Source organism: Ictalurus furcatus, chromosome 13 (genome assembly GCF_023375685.1).
Source record: "Ictalurus furcatus strain D&B chromosome 13, Billie_1.0, whole genome shotgun sequence".
Classification (NCBI taxonomy): Eukaryota; Metazoa; Chordata; class Actinopteri; order Siluriformes; family Ictaluridae; genus Ictalurus; species Ictalurus furcatus.
The window spans coordinates 2,629,396-2,650,066 of record NC_071267.1 but is presented as its reverse complement, the minus strand read 5'-3'; the positions used below and the strand labels follow the sequence as shown (position 1 = coordinate 2,650,066).

Genomic DNA, 20,671 nt, shown 5'->3' with positions numbered 1-20,671 from the left:
TATGAGATTTGCAAATCAACACATTCTGTTTTTATTTACATTTTACACAGCTGCCCAACATTTTTGGAATTGGTGTTGTAGAAAATGATTCGTAATGAAGTCTCTAATTTCACCACATTCTTTGTACAAAACGATCATCAATGAAAGACAGTGAATCATAAAGACTAAAACTGCAGTCTGGTTTATTCATCAGATACAGATTTGTTGCATCATGTGTGTGTGTGTGTACAGGGTGGTGATTTTACACATCATAATGGTACAGGAGGGAAGTCGATCTATGGCCCGCGGTTTCCTGATGAGAACTTCACACTGAAACACACAGGGCCTGGTGAGAAGCTTCACCTCCTCATAGCACTCCAACAACCTTCAACAACCACTGCAACAATAACACACACTTCTAATATTATACTATTATACACACAGTATTATTAATAACTATTTTTATATTCATATTTATCTATTTATATATTTTTATAATAAAATCCATTATTCAGAGGATGCACTTACATTCAGATTATATTTGGGTTATTTCTGTTATTATTTGTAATGTTTAAATATTTAAATATCATAATTATATATACACATACATACATAATATATATACATATATACACATATATGTATGTGTGTATATATATATATATATATATATATATATATATATATATATATATATATATATATATATATTTACATATAAATATATATATATATAGGGGTGTACTCACTTTTGTTGCCAGTGGTTTAGACATTAATGGCTGTGTGTTGAGTTATTTTGAGGTGACAGCAAATTTACACTGTTACACAAGCTGTACACTCACTACTTTACATTGTAGCAAAATGTCATTTCTTCAGTGTTGTCACATGAAAAGATATAATCAAATATTTACAAAAATGTGAGGGGTGTACTCACTTTTGTGAGATACTGTATATCATGTGACGTGCTTAATTGCCATGTCACCTGATCATGGCAGGCCTATAAGTAGAGGCATGATTTTACACAAGCTACAGATACCGGTCACGCGCGCAAGGGCGCTTCCCATACTGTTATGCTAAATGCAAAGTCTCGTTCCCGTCTCAGGGAACAGGGTTACATGCGTAACCCTGACGTTTTCTTGCAGAAAACTTGAACAATTTTATTTGTTGAATAACAACACAAGTTTAAACTTTTAATCACAGTGACCCATCACTATGTTAAGCATTTTTGAGGAAAGGTGAGGTGGGCTTTTGGTTTCTGCCCCATTCATTAACATATCTGCACTGACAATCACAGTGGACCTTTCCTGTGTTCAGAAGGCATCACAATCCTGTTTGGAAGTTAGCATTTAGTGTTGATTTGGTGGACTGGGCATTGTTTCATCTTTAAATCCTAATCATTTCTATATAATGCATGAGATTTAGAACAGAAAGTTTTATACAAATATAGTCTTTTAATCGCGATTGTAAAGCTGAAATTTTCAACTTGAAACACATTTGATCACCTGTCATGGATTATTTTCCTACATCAGTGTTTCTTCATGTGTTTTATTGCTTACTTAATAAGGAGTTCTGTCGTGAGCTGTCAGGAACATCAGTGCATCTCTCAGTACAGACTGCCTGTCAGTTGTGCATAAGCACGCACTGTATTTAGATCAGTGTGGCTGCATTAACATCTGTGCTGTCATTGCTAACGGTTTCTTTTCTGCTCTTTCTCCTCCTCAGATCAGAAAGGTTCCTACCTGCAGAAACAAAACTACCAGTGAGGATCCTACAGGAACCAGAACCAGGGCTCTTTCTGAGTTCAGTTACAGCGAATCTCTCATTCCATTCTCGCCTCTGTGCACTTCCATCATCTCCACTGCTTCAAAATATCAGCATATTTACCACTTTTACTATAGTGCAGTTTTGTTTTTTGCAGCTGTTAACAGTGAGGCTAGGGAACGTCAGTATTTCACTTCTTTCTCTACTTTTCACTCACATGACATTGGTTTAGTTTTGAATCGAGGAAGCTCACTGTCTGAAATACAGACATGTATTTTGTAGAAAATGCAGCGAGTTGATTCGGTACAACCGAGAGCCACGCGAAACTGATGTTTTAAATTAGTAGCCGACACTGATCTCGTTTTACGTAATATGTAAAGAAGGTTTTCAAAAAAAAAAACCCCAAACATTTCAGTATGTATTCAGGTGTTTTCAGTCGTTCATGTGGAGTAAGCATTTCATCCTGACCACAGCTGCAGTGGGTCTAGAGCCTATCCCAGGAACCCTGGGTGTGAGGCAGGAATACACACACTCATACACACCTAGGGACAATTTATCATAGCCGGTGCACCTACTGGCATGTTTTTGGGAAATGAGAGGAAACCGGAGAACCCAGAGGAAACTTCAGAAAGACATGGAGAAAACGTGACGCGGTAACCCAAGGTTCTTGTTGCGTTTTAGTGATATTTATTTCGATTTCACTGTGTATTGAGCAAGTTACACGTCTTATTAGTGAACCTGAATGTGGAGGTAGTTGTGTTTTGAAAAGTAGCCCAATGAAATGACTTGTCTTCATATGTGAAGAGCTTTGAGATCTGTAAATCTCTGAAATACCCAACTTGGCAAACCAGGAGGGCAGGAGGATATCTGTAAAATCCCGAGCTGCATTTGATGAAGAATTTGCTGAATTAACAATTTGCTTGAATTGTGACCCCTATTATTATTATAATTATATCAGCTGTCCATAATTAAAGTAAAGATGAGCTCATATCAGATACTGCTCACTTTAATTCTCCAAGAACTTATCAATCACACTATTTAATCGTTTAATTTGAATTAATTCTGAGAAATCCGGGCAGTATGGTTGAGTTTGGTTTCTGGAACATCAGTAGTGATGCAACTTGTAGGTTAATTTTTGGCCTCTAGTTTGTTTGCAGGGTCAGTTCTGGATCAAAGTCTATGTTGAGAGTTTGTCATGTCACTGATCACTAACATCACTGGGTCCATTTTTATTCTTTTTGTTTTGCGGCTTTTGCCTTGTTCGTTGTTAAATTTTTTCCAAGGTGATTGAAATGTTTGTGTGGAACGTTACAGGTACCGTTTCTCCAAAGCATTAGTCAAACTTCCTGTTTGATGCTGACCTCACATCCTTATATAATGTGGCACATTAATAAAGTCATGTTATTTCTATCAAGCAATTTCACTACAAGGGCTTAGTAACAACAAGTTTGACCTCCACTCTCCCAGTTTACCTGATGTCTCAATATAACTGAATTCACTCTAATATCGGCATCCCCGATGAACAAAGCTATCGGGTTTTTCCTTAAAAGGCACACACATGGTCACTCATTTACAGGAACATAGGCTGAATATCAATGACAAATTTGTCCACGTTCTCTCTCTGTTTAACCCCTGGAAGAAAGTCACTCTCAGCAAAATATTTCTCCAATCAGTGGCCTTTCCTAGAATCGCAGCATTGCAGTGAAAAAGACAACACTAGAGCAGCCCAATGATATATACTCAGATCATTCATGAGTGCCATAAATAAGAAATTACAAATCCATCATCCGAAATGGAAATGCTGAGGCACGGGCTGAAAAACTGTGTATTTCAATGTTAGCCTCTGATTGAATGCATTTAGCCATTTTTATAAATGCACCAACCAAAATGAAATGACCAAAAGTCTGTTCCTAGAGGTGTTCCCCAATGTAAAGCCCAAAGTTCATTCTGTTTGTCAGTAATTAACCATAAGACCAAACATAAACCCCAAACCGCCTTCCTCTTTCCTCTTTCATACAAATTATTCTTTCATTGAATATTCACTCACCTGCCAGGTTTAGTTACTGAAGTTATATAATAATCACTGGTCTTTCTGGAAGTAGCTGCTTGGGCATGAGAAGGTATGAACTTAAAAGTTTGCTATCGATCGTAATATATAAGTATATATTTTATTATACCTTTCACTAAACATGTGCTTCACATACAGATCTCTGGAAAGCTCTACCAAAGTTTCCAGAGAGACTTTATCTTCCAGTTTGAAGTTTGAAGATAAAGGGCTTCAACATAGACAAAGTTCTACACAAAATCCGCAGAGATGTCCTCTGTTCTCCGTCTATGTATGTTACATCACCACCAGCCCCTGCGCATAATGGGCACACGAATGCTGACATCAGAACGTGTGGGGTTTGCGCCCATCAGGAGTCATGAGCTCAAGGACCCGGTTCCACCTGCCCTGCTATCTTTCAAGGACCCACGAGCATTCCAGTCCAAGAGCTGGTGGGAACTAATACGAGCGCTTGGGGTTTTTAGACTCTGCTCTTACCCTGTGCTGGTCAATAACTGTGGCAAGGTGAGTGTTGCTAATCTCAGATATGATTCCCATTTCTTTCCATTTCATACAGTTTGGTGCAGTCAGCAAAAGATGGTTGTGGCTGACGCACATTGGATCATAATGGAGGCAAAAGTGCAGCAGCGTCTATTTGAGTGAACATATTTACCATTTTATTGGCAAAAGCATATATGAACAAACACATATAATAACTAAATAACTGGTCACTTGGATACTTAGCTGCTCCTTGACCAACTGTGTTTCAGTGCATCATTAGTACACACACATACCAACACGGACAGAATACATTCTAAATGTACTCAATATGTACAGTCCCCACTGAAACTCCTGGAACAGCAAGGCCAGTTCATTTGTTTGTGTTATATACCAAAGACATTTGGGTTTGAGATCAAAAGATGGATATGAGATATTTGGATTTCAGCTTTTATTTCCTGGTATTGGCCAGTTTTCCCCCTGGTAAAGTCCTGTGTAGTGTGTTTTGGATCGTTGTCTTGCTGCATGATGATGTTCCTCCTGATTAATTTGGATGCATTTCTCTGTAAATTGGCAGACAAAATGTTCCTGTAAACTTCTGAATTCATTCTGCTGGCACCATCAACAGTTACATCGTCAATAAAGATTAGTGAGACTGTTCCAGAAGCAGCTATAAAAGCCCAAGCCATGACACTACCTCCACCATGCTTGACTAGTAGATCCTTTCAAAAGATTAACTTTTGTTGAGGTTAATCTTGTTTCCCAAGCTTTTACATTTATCAGACACCCTTATCCAGAGCAGCTTATATTTTTTTAACTTATATGTCTGAGTAAGTTAAGGGCTCAATGGTAGTGGCTTAGCAGTACTAAGGTTTGAACTACTGACCTTCCAATCAGTAGCCCAGCATCTTAACCACTGAGCTACCACTGCCCTCCTTTTGTGGCTCATCGCTGTATTTCTTTGCAAATTCCAATCTGGCCTTGTGCTTCTTACTGCTGTTGAGTGAGTTGCATCTTGTGGTGTGGCCTCTATATTTCTAAATCTTCTTTGAATGGTGGATTGTGTTATGTTCACACCTGGCCTGTGAAGGTTGTTGGTGATGTCACTAGCTGTTACAATGTTTCTGTCATTAACTGCTGTTATGTGTTTTCCTTGGCTGACCTGTTCCATGTCTGGTTGTTAGTACACCAGTGGTTTCTTTCTTTTTCAGGACATTCCAAATTGGCTATGTATTGGCTATGCCCAATGTTTGTGCAATGGCTTTTCTCAGCTTCAAAATGGCTTGCTTTTCTCCCATAGACAGCTCTCTGGTCTTCATGTTGGTTTATCCTCTTTAACAACAAATGCAGCCTTCACAGATGAAACCTAGGGCTCAAACCAAAAGTAGACATGTAGAGCTATTACTTCTTTAAACAATCAATTTAACAGGACACACCTGGGCAGCAAGAATCACCCAGGCTTGGGGAATAACGGAATACATGTAACAGCGTTGTGTAATCAGGCTACAAAAAACTGGTAACTGTAATCCATTGCGGTTATGTCAAAAAACAAAGTAATCAGATTACAGGTACATTTAGTAAAAAAATGGGAATATTATCAGGATTACAATTTTTTTCATTTAAAACCAAAGAAATGAATCGTTTGACATAACACAATATAGACAGCTGCTTGATTATAGTTCTGGTTCTCTCTTGCCAGTCGTGCCTCACATCAGCAAACTCCTATATATGTGCAAATAAAGTATGTGCTTATGGTCTAATACTGCAACATGTGTGCGCATGTTTGCACTGCTTTAACCCCTATCTGTAATTCCCACATTCTTGCAGTAACTATTGACTAAATTCTGCCTCTCGACCATTAGTCTACTCTCAGCGAATGCACAAAGGTGACGCGCTGTTGTGTACGGCATCAAACAGTTGCTTGACAATAGCAGTAACTGACATCTGTCCTGAGTCGAAACAATGCCCACGGCCATATAAGGTCATTTTTAATTTCATGTTATCACATTGCTTCGTAGTACATGGCCATTCAAATGTGTAAATGATGGCAGAAGGTACACTCGTGGCATCTAATATTTTATTTTATTCCACAGACATTCAGAAGAACGTAGTAAAAATTTAAAATGTGGGCAGAGTGAAACTGAATATAAATATATATATATTTATTTGATGCTAATAATGTATTTTTTCCCCCCCCCAGTGTATTTCTGCATTCATAGTAACACTGTTTTGAAGGCTATTAAGACCCAAAAAGTCCTCTTTTTGGAAAACCAGAATATGGTCACCCTATAGCTTTTGTGATGTAATGTTACCTGCATCAGAGACAGTGATCTTTTATTTATTTATTTATTTATTTATATTTATTAAAACAAATCCAAACAATGAACATGTTTTAAGCTCTAAAATAAGCTCTAAATAAAAGTATTTAGATCATATTGCTTTTCTCTTGACTTTATTTACATACGTGACCTTGAGGTAATCCAAGAAATAATCAGATTACTTTCATATTGTGGTACTTGGATTATGTTACTGATTACATTTTTTATGAAGTCATTTGTAACTGTAATGGAATATTTTTTAAGTAATCCCCCCCCCCCCCCCCAACCCTGGAACCCAAACCCAAATGTTTTCAACATATAGCAAAAAAACAACAACAGATTTTGGAGTTCCAATACATTGAGTACAAACCTCAGAGTCTAGTATATGTCAAATTTCATGCATGTCCTGCTTTCTCAAAGCTTATGTCGTTTACACGGGCCGTCTTGGGCAAACGAGTTTTCGCCATGGTTCTTCGGCCATTTGTGTACGCTCAGTTTGTTGCTGGGGAAACAGAGAGTGAGATTGCAGTGTCCATGGAGAAGATGAACTCGCAGGGACTACATCCCATGTTGGCTGTTCCCATTGAAGAGGATCTAGGAGAAAGCTCTGGGTAGTAAATAGAAATAATACATAACGACATAATTCCATTAAGAAAGAAAGGGGCTAGAAATAGACAGCGCATGACTGACATTTCTAATGTTACAACATAAACAGAGAGAAGAAGTACGATGACAACTTGGCGGCCATGTTGGAGTGTGTTCGCATGTCTCACAGCAACGCTTGGAGCAAAGATCCCATGATGCAGCTGAAGATCACTGCCTTGGTCAGCCCCGAGCTTTGTGTAGGTGACTGATATCAGATGTCATGATGTTAGCAAGACACCGACCAATCAATTTGCATCATGGTGTTGTTTATTCATGATTTCTGTGCATGCTCACTAAAGATGGCTGGTCGTAATATTAAATGGGAGGGGAAAAAATTCTACTACTTATCACTAACTTGCTGTTAATATTATGAAACCATAGGGTTAGCCTTATAGCTCAATGTAGGCCTTAAACTATTACACATAGGAACACACACTCATTGAAAAAGAGATAGGCAGCACAATTAATTTGTACTGTCCCAAATAATAACCAGTTATGCGTGCTTCTGTGCGTCTGTCATTTGTCCTTCTGTGTAATTTGTATTTTCATGTGTTTATTTACTTCTAGTTTCTCCTCCAAAGGTATTTAGAAAAATGAATAGTAGAGAAAGTAATCCACCTTGTTTATGTTTATTACACCCGTTATTGAATTACATGTGCCTTCTCAATCACGGCTGATTACATGTTATGGATGTGTCTGTGAGGCAAGCTTAAATAATTTTGCTCCAGTGGGTGTTTCACTCCCTCGCACATATGATACAACTGCTAACAATAGAATCTATATTCTGGGCTAGACAGAATTCCACCCCAGCCTCTGTTTCATACGTGTATTTTTGATTGGTGCAATCATTACTGGTTCCACAAAAGAAAACAATAATCTGCAGTATTTATTAACAGCAAATAAGACAATATGGATTTTAAAAGCCTTGCTAGCCCTAGTGCTTACTGTAATGGCTATTTACTGCCTTGTTATATGTTGTGACAACATTTAGGTTAAGCTGACTTCCTTGCTGAAGAAGCGACATTATGATCTTGACCTCTTGGTTAGAGCTTTGGACAGAGAGGTACAAATGCTTGGGAATTTATTATCTTATTCCTTTGTTCCATATTTATAAGAAATCATCAAAGCCAGTAAACTTTTGATTCATGTTGCATGTTTTTGGATCCTTCTTTCTCCCACCAGGCTGTTACATTTCCTGGGCTCAGTGAAACTGAAAACACACATTTTCTACTTGGACTCAACAGACTGAACCAAATTGGAGAGGTACCAAACTTCAAGACATTTAAACTTAAACTGTCCTAAAACAATAATGAAAAAAATGCCAGTACAACAAACAAGTCATTGTTTTTTTTTTTTTCAATAGGCAAGTGTTAACAAAGTCAGAGTTCTAGTGGATGCTGAGTACACGTACATGAATCCTGCGCTCTCTCTTGTCACCGTGGCCATGATGAAGAAGTTCAATCGGGATAGTGCCTGGATCTGGAACACATACCAGTGCTACTTGAAGGTTAGTTGTCATTGAATTAGAAGGTGCAGTTTATACACTTCCTTCTCCTTCCACCTCCCAAAAACATGCCAAATTGCATCTACGTGTGAATGTGTGTGCTTGGTGGTATCCTGTTCAGGTTGTTTCCGTGACTCATAACCAAAGTTCCCCAGATGTCCCCCCCCACCCGGATTCACTATGACCCTGACAAGGATATAGTGGTTACTGATGAATGAATGAATGAATGAATGAATGAATGATGCTCTCCCATCTCTTACCAGGAGTCCAGAGACCTTGTTTTTGATGCTATCCGTCTGTCTGTGGACCAGTCTTTTTGCCTTGGGGTTAAACTTGTCCGAGGTGCATACATGGACAAGGAGAAAAAGCTGGCTCACAAGGAAGGACGAGAAGACCCCATTCACCAGTCCTGGGAGCACACAAATAATAGGTGAATGAAGTCAGAATATTAAGAATCTAGAAATGTCCTACACTCTGGTTTCTGTTTTCATGCTGTTGCAACTTTTGAATGCAGCTACAACGGGTGTCTGGAAGTGATACTTAACCTGATTTCCCAGCAGCCTGACCGTTACAAGATCATTGTAGCAACTCACAATGAAGAATCTGTTAGAAAGGCAGTGACATGGTATGGCATAATGTACACACGTTTATGGTTATTATGAGGGTGCATGATGTCTTCTTGCTAGCGTGACTAACTATTGTCAGCATTGCTGTCATCTTTGAATTTGTTCTTGAATAAGAAGAGTTCAAAGTATTATGGAAATATTTAGTTCTGTGACTTTAAAAAAAAATACATTTGTGTGGGAAAATACAATCAATCTCTTTTTCAGGATGACCGAGTTAGGGATTGCTAGAGATGGCGGTTCAGTGTGTTTCGGTCAACTTCTGGGCATGTGCGATCATGTGTCTCTCACTCTAGGTAAATATCATCATTTACTTCTAATATATTAAAATAATTACAATACATACATGCATAAATACAATAATTACCAAAGTTAATTATTTTTAAGTGCCGTTCCTCTTATACTACAGCAATTTTCCAACAAATTACAATGTTAATATGATACTTAAAGAACGGCACATCATGTATATAATATAATATATATATATATATATATTTTTAATTTTGTAGTTACTTTTAATGTAAGGGAATATCCAAAAGCAATTTGGTTCCCATTATTACAGCTGACACTGGAGACTCCTTCCAAAAATATAAAATGATTGTCTCCTTATGGAAATCATACGTTTTTACACCCACATTTTAATTAATTTATTATTAAGCTTTGATTTTATGGAGCCATATACGTCCCTGTGAATGACTCGTTACTACAGAAACGATAACATATTAGACTGAACACTTTAATATAAACCTGTGATTTGAATTACAGCTGGAACTTCTGTCAGATTCATATGACCAATCAGGTTTGAGAATTATTCTTTAAACGCTGGTGCTAATATCCTTATTAAGCTTTTCTATTTCTTTCTTTTTTTTTTTTTTTACTATTTGACTTCCCTCCAGCTCAGCAGGGTTTCTCAGTGTATAAGTCCGTGCCTTATGGTTCAGTGGATGACACTCTGCCGTATCTGGTTCGGCGGGCTCAGGAGAATCGCACCGTACTGCAAGGGATTCGCAAAGAGAGAGACCTGCTGAAGCAAGAGCTACGTCGTAGAGTCCGGGAGAAGATCACTCAAGCCAAGTAGAGAGAGGGAGAAAGAGCAATAACAAACAATTGGAGAAGTGAAGAGTCCGCAATAAGAATGTGGTTTGTCGGTAGTTATGATAGCTATAGATAGGTGTTGGCTTAACTGATGTCTTGAGCTGAATTAAAAGCAGGTTAAGTAATGATTAATTGGTAAAATAGAAAAAGAAAAAAAAAAACATGATTTTATGATGAGTGTAATGATCTGCTTTATTAAGCAACAAAGACTGCATAGGTATGGTTTGTTGTGTTATTTTCATGTGGTATTTTCCTAAATACCTCTGCTTTAAGTGTGCTTCAGTCTATCGTACTTCATCAGCTTGCAGGCTTCTGAATGTTTTTCTCCTCAGAGATAATTAACTCCATAGGATTTGTTTACCTAGCCGTTCACCTTTTACATCACCAAATGGAGAGAAAAGGAGAGGAGCGGTCTATAGCCATTATCACCTGCTCTTTAATGACTTTCAGCACTACAGCCAGTTCACTCCCATTCAAAACCTGTTCTTGAGCAAATGGGCCTGGACTCTGTTACTCTGCAGGATAACAAATATACTGATGATAAAATCAAGTTCCATCAAAGGAAGAAATGAAAATAGGAGCAGTAAAAACAGAACGCTAAAACAGCAACAGGAAATCCATGACAAGTCGTTTCTTTCAGTACATTGTGTGAACGCTCTTTACAGCCACCTTTACTTGACAGCCCCGGGGTAGGGAACTGAAACTCTTTTGAATCTTAAAGAAGTTATTGATCAGCCGAATGCACAGTTGTGCTACGTTCTCAACATATGCATCTCCTCGTATGATCCAGAGTCACACACTGGTACTCCAGGATCCAGGACTGGATCTTTGAGATATCTTTGATCCTTGTCTGCACAATGACACAGGAAACGGTGGAGCAGCTTTACTGGGACACGACATGCCAGCCTGAATGAAGCATTCCAGTTCACTCGCCTTACTTCTCATGACATACGGAGTATTATGGAGTATGTAAGAAAAAGTGTAGCCCTTTCTCTGAGTTCCGCAACTTGTAAATGAAGAGAATTAATGGACTTATTGTGTGTAATATACATGGTCAAACGATATTGTGTGTAATATACATGGTCAAATGATACACTGTAATGTCTCAATATCTGTAATGAATCAGTGTCTTTCTTTTAAAATACACACAAAAATCTACAGTGGGGCCCAATTGTTTGAACGCACTAGTGAAAATGCATTCTTTTCAAATTTAATACAAAATATTTCTTATATTTTTAGCAACTGGAGTGAAAAGTAGAATTTCTTAGTATGTGGTATGCCACCTTTTGCTTTAATGCTGGTATGGGATGTCATAAGCTTGTGTAAAATCTGTCAATCCATGTTCGGATCTATCGGTGCGTTGTCTGAACAAGTGCTGCTTTCTTTGTTTTATTTATTTATTTATTTATTTCAAAATTCTAAAACTTTCTGTTTGTTCCAGTTTTAATTAGAAAACACCCAGATTTTCAATGTGGTCTCAGACATTTGGACCCCACTGTATAACTATAGATGTTTCATTCCAAAAAAAAAAAATGGTGTTACTTTTCTCATCTGTATATACAAATTGAAGGATTCCAAGTAGAACTATGTGAAATTATACACTGTATTGCGAAACTTTTGTGGACACCTGAGCTTAAGACTCATATGTGCTTTCTGAACATCCCATTCCAGATTTAGTCCCTCTCTGCCATTATAATAACCTCCACTCTTCTGTGAAAGCTTTCCACTCGATTTTGGAATGTGGCTGTGGGAATTTGTGATCATTCAGCCACACGAGCGTTAGGCACTGATGTTGTGCGAGGAGGACTGGGGTTCAGTCAACATTTAAGTTCATCCCAAAGGTGTTCATTGGGGTTGAGGTCAAGGCTCTGTGCAGGACTCTCGAGTTCTTCCACTCCATCCTTGGTTCATCATGTCTTCATGGAGCTTGCTTTGTGCACAGGGGCATTGTCATGCTGTGGAACATGTTTGTTCCAATGTAGGGAAATTGTAATGTTATAGCATACATAGACATTCTATATAATTGTACCCTTCTAACTTTGTAACAAATGGGTGTGATGGTCAGGTGTCCACATACTTTTGGCCATATAATGTATAATGAGAACTGTGAATTTGTTCTAGACATTAGAAATTACAAGCCAGAGATTATGTGAGAACATTCACAGCACTCTTTGTGCATTCATTTATTCATTCATCTGTAGTGAGTAACTCTATCCTTGTCAGGGTTATGGTGAATCTGGAGCCTATCCTGGGAACACTAGGTGTGAGGTGGGAATACATCATGGATGGGATGTCAATCCATTGCAAGGCATCATTTACACAAACACACACACACACACACACACACACACACACACACACACTGTTTCATACCTAGAGGCAATTGTTGTGTTTTTGGAAGGTTGGAGGACACTGGAAAACCCAGAGGAAACATGCAAAACCCTGAAGCTGTGAAGTAGCCAAACTACCTGCTGCTTAGCACATGGATGTTTTACTTGAATAGATGGTTTCGGTGCAAATATTTTACTTCCTTTTTTTGTCAATCTTTATGATGTCACATGTTTACCATGATTTAAAGAACATTGCTAATGTTTATTTTAATATAAACTGGAAGACTGCGTCAGTGTTTTCTGTATGAAAGTGTTTAGAATTAAAACGAAGAAAATTGTGTATATCGAATTCATTTTCTTAGATGAATTTATGAAGGTATATTTATATAAGTACATCAGTGTTATTTTTTATTTGGTTTGTTCATATCTTGTGATTCTTCAGTCATAAAATAAACAGAAAGGAAATGTTTAAAACATTTTATTTGCTAGATTCAGCGTACAGATGTTTTTAAAATAAGTCAAAAATGATACATTTGATTCATCTATCCTGAAAGCAAAAATAAAATCTAAATCCATCACATAAGAGTTTTAATGCTGTAGCCTATAAACTGTTTATGTCAGCAGAAATTCCTTCATCTAATTTCTAACATTCTGTGTCACTTCTCAAAATGCAGGCCTTCCTCCTAAGTAGGACCCCTGGTCTAAGTAGGACCCCTGGCTGTTAGCATGTACATGTTGGGGCTGCCTGTAAATGTGTCTGAGCTGTAAATGAAAGGAGGATCTGGGGTCCTGACACAGGCGGAGAGGATACGAAGGAAATGGGTTATAGAGCGAAGTAGCAGAAGAGGGCAGGGTATTATCTAATGAAGGGAGAAGGGAAGAGTGCAGTACCATATCAGGAAGGTAGGGGGCAGTTGGATTGAGCTGAGAAAAGGACCCTATCTCTGATGGAGCTACTGGAGGATATGCAGTGGAAGAGGCAGGGTACTGTGTATGGGTTGATCCTGGTGGGATGGAGTGGTTTTGTAAGGCTGAATGTGGAAGAAGTGCAGCTGTAGAAGCTGTCATAGGAGCAAAGGACTGTGGTGGGATTTGAGAAGAGTTTGCACACTGGGGAGGGATATGAGGAAAAGTGGAGGTTGAGAATGACTGAGGCATAGTTGGATGGACCTGGGCTATATTTGGAAGAGCTTGGACAACCTGAGAAGACCCAATAGTTGGCACTGCTACATTCTGGAGAGGAGAGGGACGAGATGGGATGGAAGTGGGTAAGGGATAAGATATGTGAGAGGTTTGAGTTGAGTTAGAAATGGACCCAGGGATGACATGTGTGGGCAGAGATGCAGGCAGAGAAGAGAGAGACGATGCAGGGATTTGATTGACTGTGGGGTTGGAAAAGACTTGTGAACGGGCTCCATTTATAGAATTGGAGGACATTTGAGTGAAGGATCCAGTTGCTGAATTTGTCGGGTTTTGGTACGATGAAGGATTCATATGAGAAGTTGCAGATGATAGGAAAGAGTAAGATGCAAGGGTTTGTACAGGCAAAGAGGTTGAAGAATTTGTATTGCCAGCCTGCGGTGGGAAAGGAAACGCAGTGGTGTTGCTATCCTGATCTGATGGGGTATTTAGAGGAGTGGAGGTGGATTCCGGGATAGAATTAAAGGGGAAAGTTGTTGGGATTTGATTTGGATCTGGATGTCCATTTGCATGTGCCACTGGAGGAAATGGAAAGGCAGTTTGGGATAAGATTTGGGATGGGGGAGTAGTGGAATCTGGATTGTTGGAGGATTGAACTGGTGGAAAGGGGAAGGCAGTTGGCGTGGACTCTTGGACATCAGAGGGGGTAGAATTGGAGGAAGCCAAACCACCAATAGCCTGGCTCTGAGCTGTGTCAACAGAAAGACCAGGAGCACAACTGTTGATGGACTGGCAAGGAGGTTGAGGAAGAGAATGGAAGTGTGGGTTTGTAGGTGTGTGAGGGCTTAGGTTTTCTTGCGATGGAAGAATGGAGTGGTAGGAGGAAGAAGGCAATTGTGGAGAAGAGGATGAGTGACAGATGGAGGTATGTGTAGAATCTTGGGGAGAGGTAGAGGAAGAGGTGATTGGAGAAGAGGATTCCAAGGTAGGATAGTGAGATGAAACTATGGAAGAATAATCTTGCACAGATGTTGGATTGGAATGAGAGGATGGTAGATCAATCTGAGTGGAGGACAAAGATGAATAGAGGGATGTAGGCTGTGATAGAGGCACTGATAGATGAGTTGAGGGTGTAATTGAAGGAGCTGCAAATGTGGTGTATGAGGAAAGACCTATCATCTGGCTAGACCTGTAAAAAAGTGACATAGTTAAAAGGTTGACATTTCACTTGTAGTTTTTTTTTTCATTCACATAATTCATTAAATTGTTTTAAAGCAGCTTATGACTATAGTTTGCACTCACCCATCAAGTAATCCATTGTTCACCTCATTATTTGAGGTCGACTGAGGTTGGTTCTCTACGGAATTTGGAATCTCTGAAATATCAGGCATCTGGTTCATCTGGGAACTCAGAAATACTTGACCAGAGCTATGCTGCTGTACTGTCTGCTCGGGTAAAGATGGCACATCAGAACAGAAGCCTGAATCAGACAGAGACAGAGTGGTGCTTTCCAGTCCCATGGGCTGTGGTAACACCTCGGTGGAATCACATGGGTCACATGATTCTGGTGGAAAGACAGAGAAACAAGGAGTTACAGAAATAACTAATCAGTCTATTTGGTGTCTCTTTTGAATAATCCTAAGTGAGTTTGGTTACCTATGTCTAAAGGTTCGTCTTGGTTGGGTTGGTTTAATTTCCTCTTTTGCCTTGCATCTCTTTGTCTGAAATGAAAAAAGGATATGATTATTAATGACATGGTTGTCCACAAACATTTTGTATAAATGATGCTTGTCCATTGACATGGATTAACTTACTTCTTGCTGTTCATGCCATTCTCCCTGAAACCTTTGGCAAAGGGATTGGAATTGATCTTCAGTTCAGTTATCTAAGAAAACACAGAAAATCACAGAAATTTTTGCAAGTACTGATAAAGTTAACTGATCTCTTCTTGTGTTTTGTACCCAACTGTGCATAACGAATTACACACTCGATGTAAAGTCTGACATTTATTTATTTATACCTTGTTGTTCTGGTAGGCTGTGACAGTGATGAACTGGGTCTCAGGAAAGGTGAAGGTGTGTTGAGCTCCACCCCACATCATCACATCTCTGGTTTCAACCACATGCACTCGTGCTTGGTACTTGTGCAGGGAATGCAGAATGATCTGGTGGACAGAGATTTCAAAAAAGGAAGGTGAAAATACTTGTTGATGGTACGATTAACCTTTACTTGCTAAGAACTAGATTCACGGATAAAATATAAATACACCACAATGAGCATGTATATACTCACATATCCTTGTCCGTCCAGTGTGTTGTTGGTGAGTTTGGCTCGGTGGAAAGATATGGTTCGGTTCTGCCAGTGTTCCCCAGTTGCAGGAGAGTCTGGGTGGATGAACACCCTGTCAGGAAGTCGAGCTTCAGCGCCTCCCACCACCTGCCAATTGTCATCTTGGAAACGATAGCGAAAGGAGTCTACAGGTATGATGTCCAGCAGTAGGATGTAACGCAGAGATGGGTTTAAGCCAGACACCTTTACTTTCAACTGAGGAAACATCCGTCTGATGGAGAAAAATAAACATATAATTGTTTAATAATACTAAGCTCATTTATTCATCTTCAGTAAGCACTATATCCTGGTCAAGGTTGTGGTGAGCTTATCGCGGGAACACTTGGGACATAACAACGCTCATGCCAAGTACTTTGCACATATTTCTATGTGAACATTTATGTACACAACATAAAGAGTACTTAAATGAATAATACCATTTTATTTGATTTATTTCTGAAGGAATGTTCAAAACGTTAACAAATTCGGCACAGGATATTTTTAAAAAAATATAACGTACGGCAGTATGAGAATGCAAACGCGATACTAAGAACCAAGTCTATTTTCCATAGTGCTGAAATGAATTGTACTCCATGAACTGATTTCACAGCTTTCATGTTGATTTATGCATCAAATTAAAAAAAATAATAAAAAATGCACTACCTGCCCTTCTTGGTGATGATCATCTCTGTGCCAACGGTGCTAAACTGCTTCCATAGCGATACATTTTCCAGCTCTATCTTTATAATGTCTTCAGATTTCCCAAAGTTATCTCTTTTTGCTGGGGGTGGGGGTAGCAGATGAGGAGGCAGGCTTCGGGCCGCCATGTCACACGATGTAGGGTACAGGGGCACGTGGGCTGGTGGCTCTCGATCTGGAGGGCAGAGCAATGACAATATATCATGCGTAGAATCAGCACTAGAATCTGGCACAGTTTACTCCTGTATATCAACCATTTCATCTGACGATCAGATTTCAGCCTTCTCCTATCTGAAGTGTTCACAGCCTACTAAATCATTTGACACATAAGCTGTATGAAGAGCAGTAAATGGTTCTGAATTCCAGTGTTACATTACAAGACTGGCACATTTTATTGTCCTTCATTCAGCATATTTATCTAATTGCTTAGTAGGTTGAAGGCTGCTCTAACATACTCGATCATTCCCCTAAACAGTTTATTATTGTTCATTCAGCTTATCAGCTAATCATCGAAAACTGTCTTACAGCAGTCTTCCTTTATCTGACATCTTCAGATGCTACTAAATAATCCTGTTTGAATTAACCAAGATCAGTTAATAATTAATATCAGTTATTTAGGCAGCACACACACACACACACACACACACACACACACACACACACACACACAGCGATCAGTAAATGGAGCACTTGGGAATGTGTGGCAGAAATTTCCCTTTTATTTCCCTTTCATTTAAATTCAGTCTTACACATTCAGTTTCTTCTTTGACTCATCTGCTCATCTGATTCTAGAATTTGCTAACCTTTCAATAGTTATTTCTTATTTAAAGGCCACTTCGTTTGTCTTTAAACGCAAAACACTCTTACCCCGATAGCAGCAGTCTCCAAGTCTTTGTGCTGCAAGTGCTAAAGTGGGATACATCTCTACTCCCAGCATCCTCTTGCCTGTCTTTCTTTCCCTTTTAGAACTTCAGTAAATCCTTTCCCGTGTCAAATCTTCCAACTTATCTCGAATGTCTTAACATCGTCTTATGCTTCAGTATCTTATTCTCGTGGTCTGGTCTTGCTGCTTCTTGTAACAGCCAGTGGCTCTGTTTCTCTGTGTTATATAGGTGAGTGTGTATTAGCATATCAACCAAATGGCAAAGTTTTCACACTCCCTCCCTTTGCTTCAGTCTCCATCAGGCCTGTAAGGACCACACTCTTGTCTTTTGCATACGGTTTAAACAAACAAACACATACACACTCACGTGCACATGCATGCAAATTTCTATAATCTCAAACACTTGGGATTACTAACACTAACAAACAACCCAATATGGAGCAGTTAATCAGGTACTGTAAAATAAATGAGTAATTTAATGTAACAGGGGTTATTTACTCATGGGTAGTTTCAGCAAATAATTCCCAGTGATAACATACTAGTAACTTGTGATTTGAAATACTAGTAACCTGATATTTTGAGTGACTTATTAGAAAAGAACCTAATTTGTGGCAAAAACAGAATAGCTGACAGGTACAGGTTTGAATGATGTATTAAATACCATCTAGATAACTTGTTGGCAAGGTAGACATTATGCGTTCTTCTATAAAGCTATAAGAAGTGACCTGGTAACGATCGGATTGTGTATATCAGTGGTTGTCAAAGTAGTTCACGAAGCAAAGCCAGGAAGTCCGTGATTTATTTTATTTTTTTAAAATACTCTGTTACAGTGTTACAGCTTTGTTTTAGCTATCATTTATTTTAAGTTCTTACCGATATTAAACAAACTGAATCAATCAAGACCTCAAGAACACAAAAACAAATTGGCCTACAAATAATACAAGAAAATTAATTTAAATCTAATTAAAATGTGTGCTGCGAGTCGCAATTTCAGGAATAATAATAATAATAAATCTCTATGTTTCTGATTATTTTTGTACACATATACAATGTAAAAAAAAAAAAACTCCAAGTGTAATATTTGAACAGTTGGATTATGGTCATAAAATACATCTGTACTGAGGGGGTTTGTGGAATTTACTACATCACAGTTTATTTTATGGTTTGTTGGTTGGACGTTTTATTATTCAAGTAAGGGTTTAACCAAATACAGAATACAGTGATAGGAAATGAAATGAGCTAAATGTAAACATGAACGTTTCGCATTTAACGGTATCAGACATCTGACGAGATAAAATAACATTCTAAGTTTTAGCATTATTTGTAACTCCTTCTATCTTTGTCTTCCTCTCTCTCTCCGATGGAGGTGTGGAGGGCAGGGTTTTTAGATGGAAGCATGTGGCACAGTTTGGTCTTATTGCTGCAGTTTGGTCTTCTAGGTAAACACTGCAGCTCAGACATGATGTATCAACACGTCTTAGAAACAGCCTTACAATAACACCGAGCTGTAGAATAACAACCAATGAGGTGCTGGATGAAATAACAACTTCCCACAGCCATTAAGGCTTTAATAGTTTAGTCTGTTTAGTCAGGTGAATAGTTTGGAATGTATTGTTAGTCCATTTTATTCTTATTCTTCACAGTAAGCACTGCAGTGGACTTCAGGTTTGTTTTTGTCCTGACAGATCTCAATCAAAGTACAATGAAAAATATTTGTTTTGCACAATCCTTTAGAAGATCTGTGGTAAGAATAACTTTATTTACATCAGAGGATGGGTTCCTTTTGGAATCTGGTTCATCTCCTCATGCTGTCTCGGGGAGTTTTTCCCACCACTGTTACCTTTGGCTTGTTCATTAATTCAATTCAATTATCACAAAGCAGCGTTACAGAAATTCAGATGTAGATTTAGGTCCCTAATGAGCAAGCCAGAGGTAACAGTGGCAAGGACAGTGAGGAAAAAAACCTTGAGAGGCACCAGACTCAAAAAGAACCCATCTTCTTCTGGTTGACGTGATGTATACTTCATTGTCACCAAAAGGAAATTTATTGTGGATTATATGTTGCTGCATAGACATATAATAGACAAATTGACAAATAATAATAACAGTAGTAATAACACAAATAAATAAAAACCTGTTATCAAGATAAGCACTTATTAAGTGAATGTGTAGACAAGTGCCCATTCAGTGTTTTCCAAGTAAATGGTCTGCACTTACATAGCACTTTATGCTGGTTCTCTTTCACCCATTCACACACACACACACACACCAATGGTAGCAGAGATGCCATGCAAGTCACTAGCTTGCCATCAGGAGCAACTCAGGGTTCAGTGTCTTACCCAAGGACACTTCAGTATGTGGAGTCCGGGGATCGAACCACCAACCCTACGATTAGTGGACAACCCGCTCTACCACCTGATCCACAGCTGCCCACATGGAAGCGAACTGTCTACGTAAATGCCCAAATACTTCTAAGTCTGCATTTGAGTAATGAGTTGGTCATGTATAACCACTTGACGATGGTCACCTATATGTTTTGGTCGAATACAATCTCCTCCATTTTCTTTGTATTCATTATAACTTATTGTTATCACACCACTCAACAAAATACGGCTTATTTACGACTGGTAGATGGTGCTAATATTGTCTTGCACATAGAGCAAACTTAAAATGGCTGTGTCATCTGAATATTTAAAAAAGTAGTTTTGTGAATGCTTACTTGAGCATTCATTTGTAAAAACGTATAAAAAGAACGGGTGAACTGACACAGCCTTGAGGGACACCTGTACTCTTTTGTTATGAAAGACAATTATTTACTTTTACA

General features: G+C 38.6%; 3 protein-coding genes across 4 annotated transcripts; 1 reads left to right on the top strand and 2 right to left on the bottom strand.

The window, feature by feature from the left end:
* Positions 1 to 3,486: 3,486 nt before the first annotated feature.
* On the top strand, positions 3,487 to 13,137 carry prodh2 (proline dehydrogenase 2). 2 transcript variants are annotated; one of them, XM_053640493.1, is made up of 11 exons: positions 3,487 to 3,860; positions 3,947 to 4,309; positions 7,021 to 7,211; positions 7,316 to 7,442; positions 8,237 to 8,308; positions 8,428 to 8,508; positions 8,609 to 8,752; positions 9,013 to 9,179; positions 9,264 to 9,374; positions 9,580 to 9,668; positions 10,269 to 13,137. In XM_053640493.1, exons 2-11 carry the CDS (start codon positions 4,055 to 4,057, stop codon positions 10,448 to 10,450), a joined length of 1,419 nt encoding a protein of 472 aa, XP_053496468.1. In that variant the 5' UTR covers positions 3,487 to 3,860; positions 3,947 to 4,054; the 3' UTR covers positions 10,451 to 13,137. The 2 variants fall into 2 exon arrangements, with proteins under 2 accessions (XP_053496468.1, XP_053496469.1); XM_053640494.1 differs by having other exon boundaries at positions 3,490 to 3,860; positions 7,096 to 7,211.
* Positions 13,138 to 13,460: 323 nt separating this feature from the next.
* Positions 13,461 to 15,910, bottom strand: LOC128617301 (T-box transcription factor TBX6-like). The gene is made up of 5 exons (XM_053640380.1): positions 15,899 to 15,910; positions 15,752 to 15,822; positions 15,594 to 15,658; positions 15,240 to 15,501; positions 13,461 to 15,126 (listed from the first exon to the last, which is right to left on the bottom strand). The coding sequence occupies exons 1-5, from the start codon at positions 15,908 to 15,910 to the stop codon at positions 13,461 to 13,463; spliced, it is 2,076 nt and encodes a 691-aa protein (XP_053496355.1).
* On the bottom strand, positions 15,751 to 17,549 carry LOC128617547 (T-box transcription factor TBX6-like). The gene is made up of 3 exons (XM_053640708.1): positions 16,929 to 17,549; positions 16,230 to 16,497; positions 15,751 to 16,101 (listed from the first exon to the last, which is right to left on the bottom strand). Exons 1-3 carry the CDS (start codon positions 17,090 to 17,092, stop codon positions 15,952 to 15,954), a joined length of 582 nt encoding a protein of 193 aa, XP_053496683.1. The 5' UTR covers positions 17,093 to 17,549; the 3' UTR covers positions 15,751 to 15,951.
* Positions 17,550 to 20,671: the final 3,122 nt, after the last annotated feature.

Coding starts and splice junctions, on each gene's coding strand:
- prodh2 (XM_053640493.1), top strand. CDS start 4,055: ATGTCCTCTGTTCTCCGTCTATGTATGTTACATCACCACCAGCCCCTG. Junction 4,310..7,020: donor TGGTCAATAACTGTGGCAAG/GTGAGTGTTGCT, acceptor GCTTTCTCAAAG/CTTATGTCGTTTACACGGGC. Junction 9,180..9,263: donor TGGGAGCACACAAATAATAG/GTGAATGAAGTC, acceptor TTTTGAATGCAG/CTACAACGGGTGTCTGGAAG.
- LOC128617301 (XM_053640380.1), bottom strand. Junction 15,659..15,751: donor AATGGCATGAACAGCAAGAA/GTAAGTTAATCC, acceptor TTTTCATTTCAG/ACAAAGAGATGCAAGGCAAA. Junction 15,502..15,593: donor AGACGAACCTTTAGACATAG/GTAACCAAACTC, acceptor TCTTTCCACCAG/AATCATGTGACCCATGTGAT.
- LOC128617547 (XM_053640708.1), bottom strand. CDS start 17,092: ATGGCGGCCCGAAGCCTGCCTCCTCATCTGCTACCCCCACCCCCAGCA. Junction 16,498..16,928: donor ATCATCACCAAGAAGGGCAG/GTAGTGCATTTT, acceptor TTTCTCCATCAG/ACGGATGTTTCCTCAGTTGA. Junction 16,102..16,229: donor CACTGGACGGACAAGGATAT/GTGAGTATATAC, acceptor TCTGTCCACCAG/ATCATTCTGCATTCCCTGCA.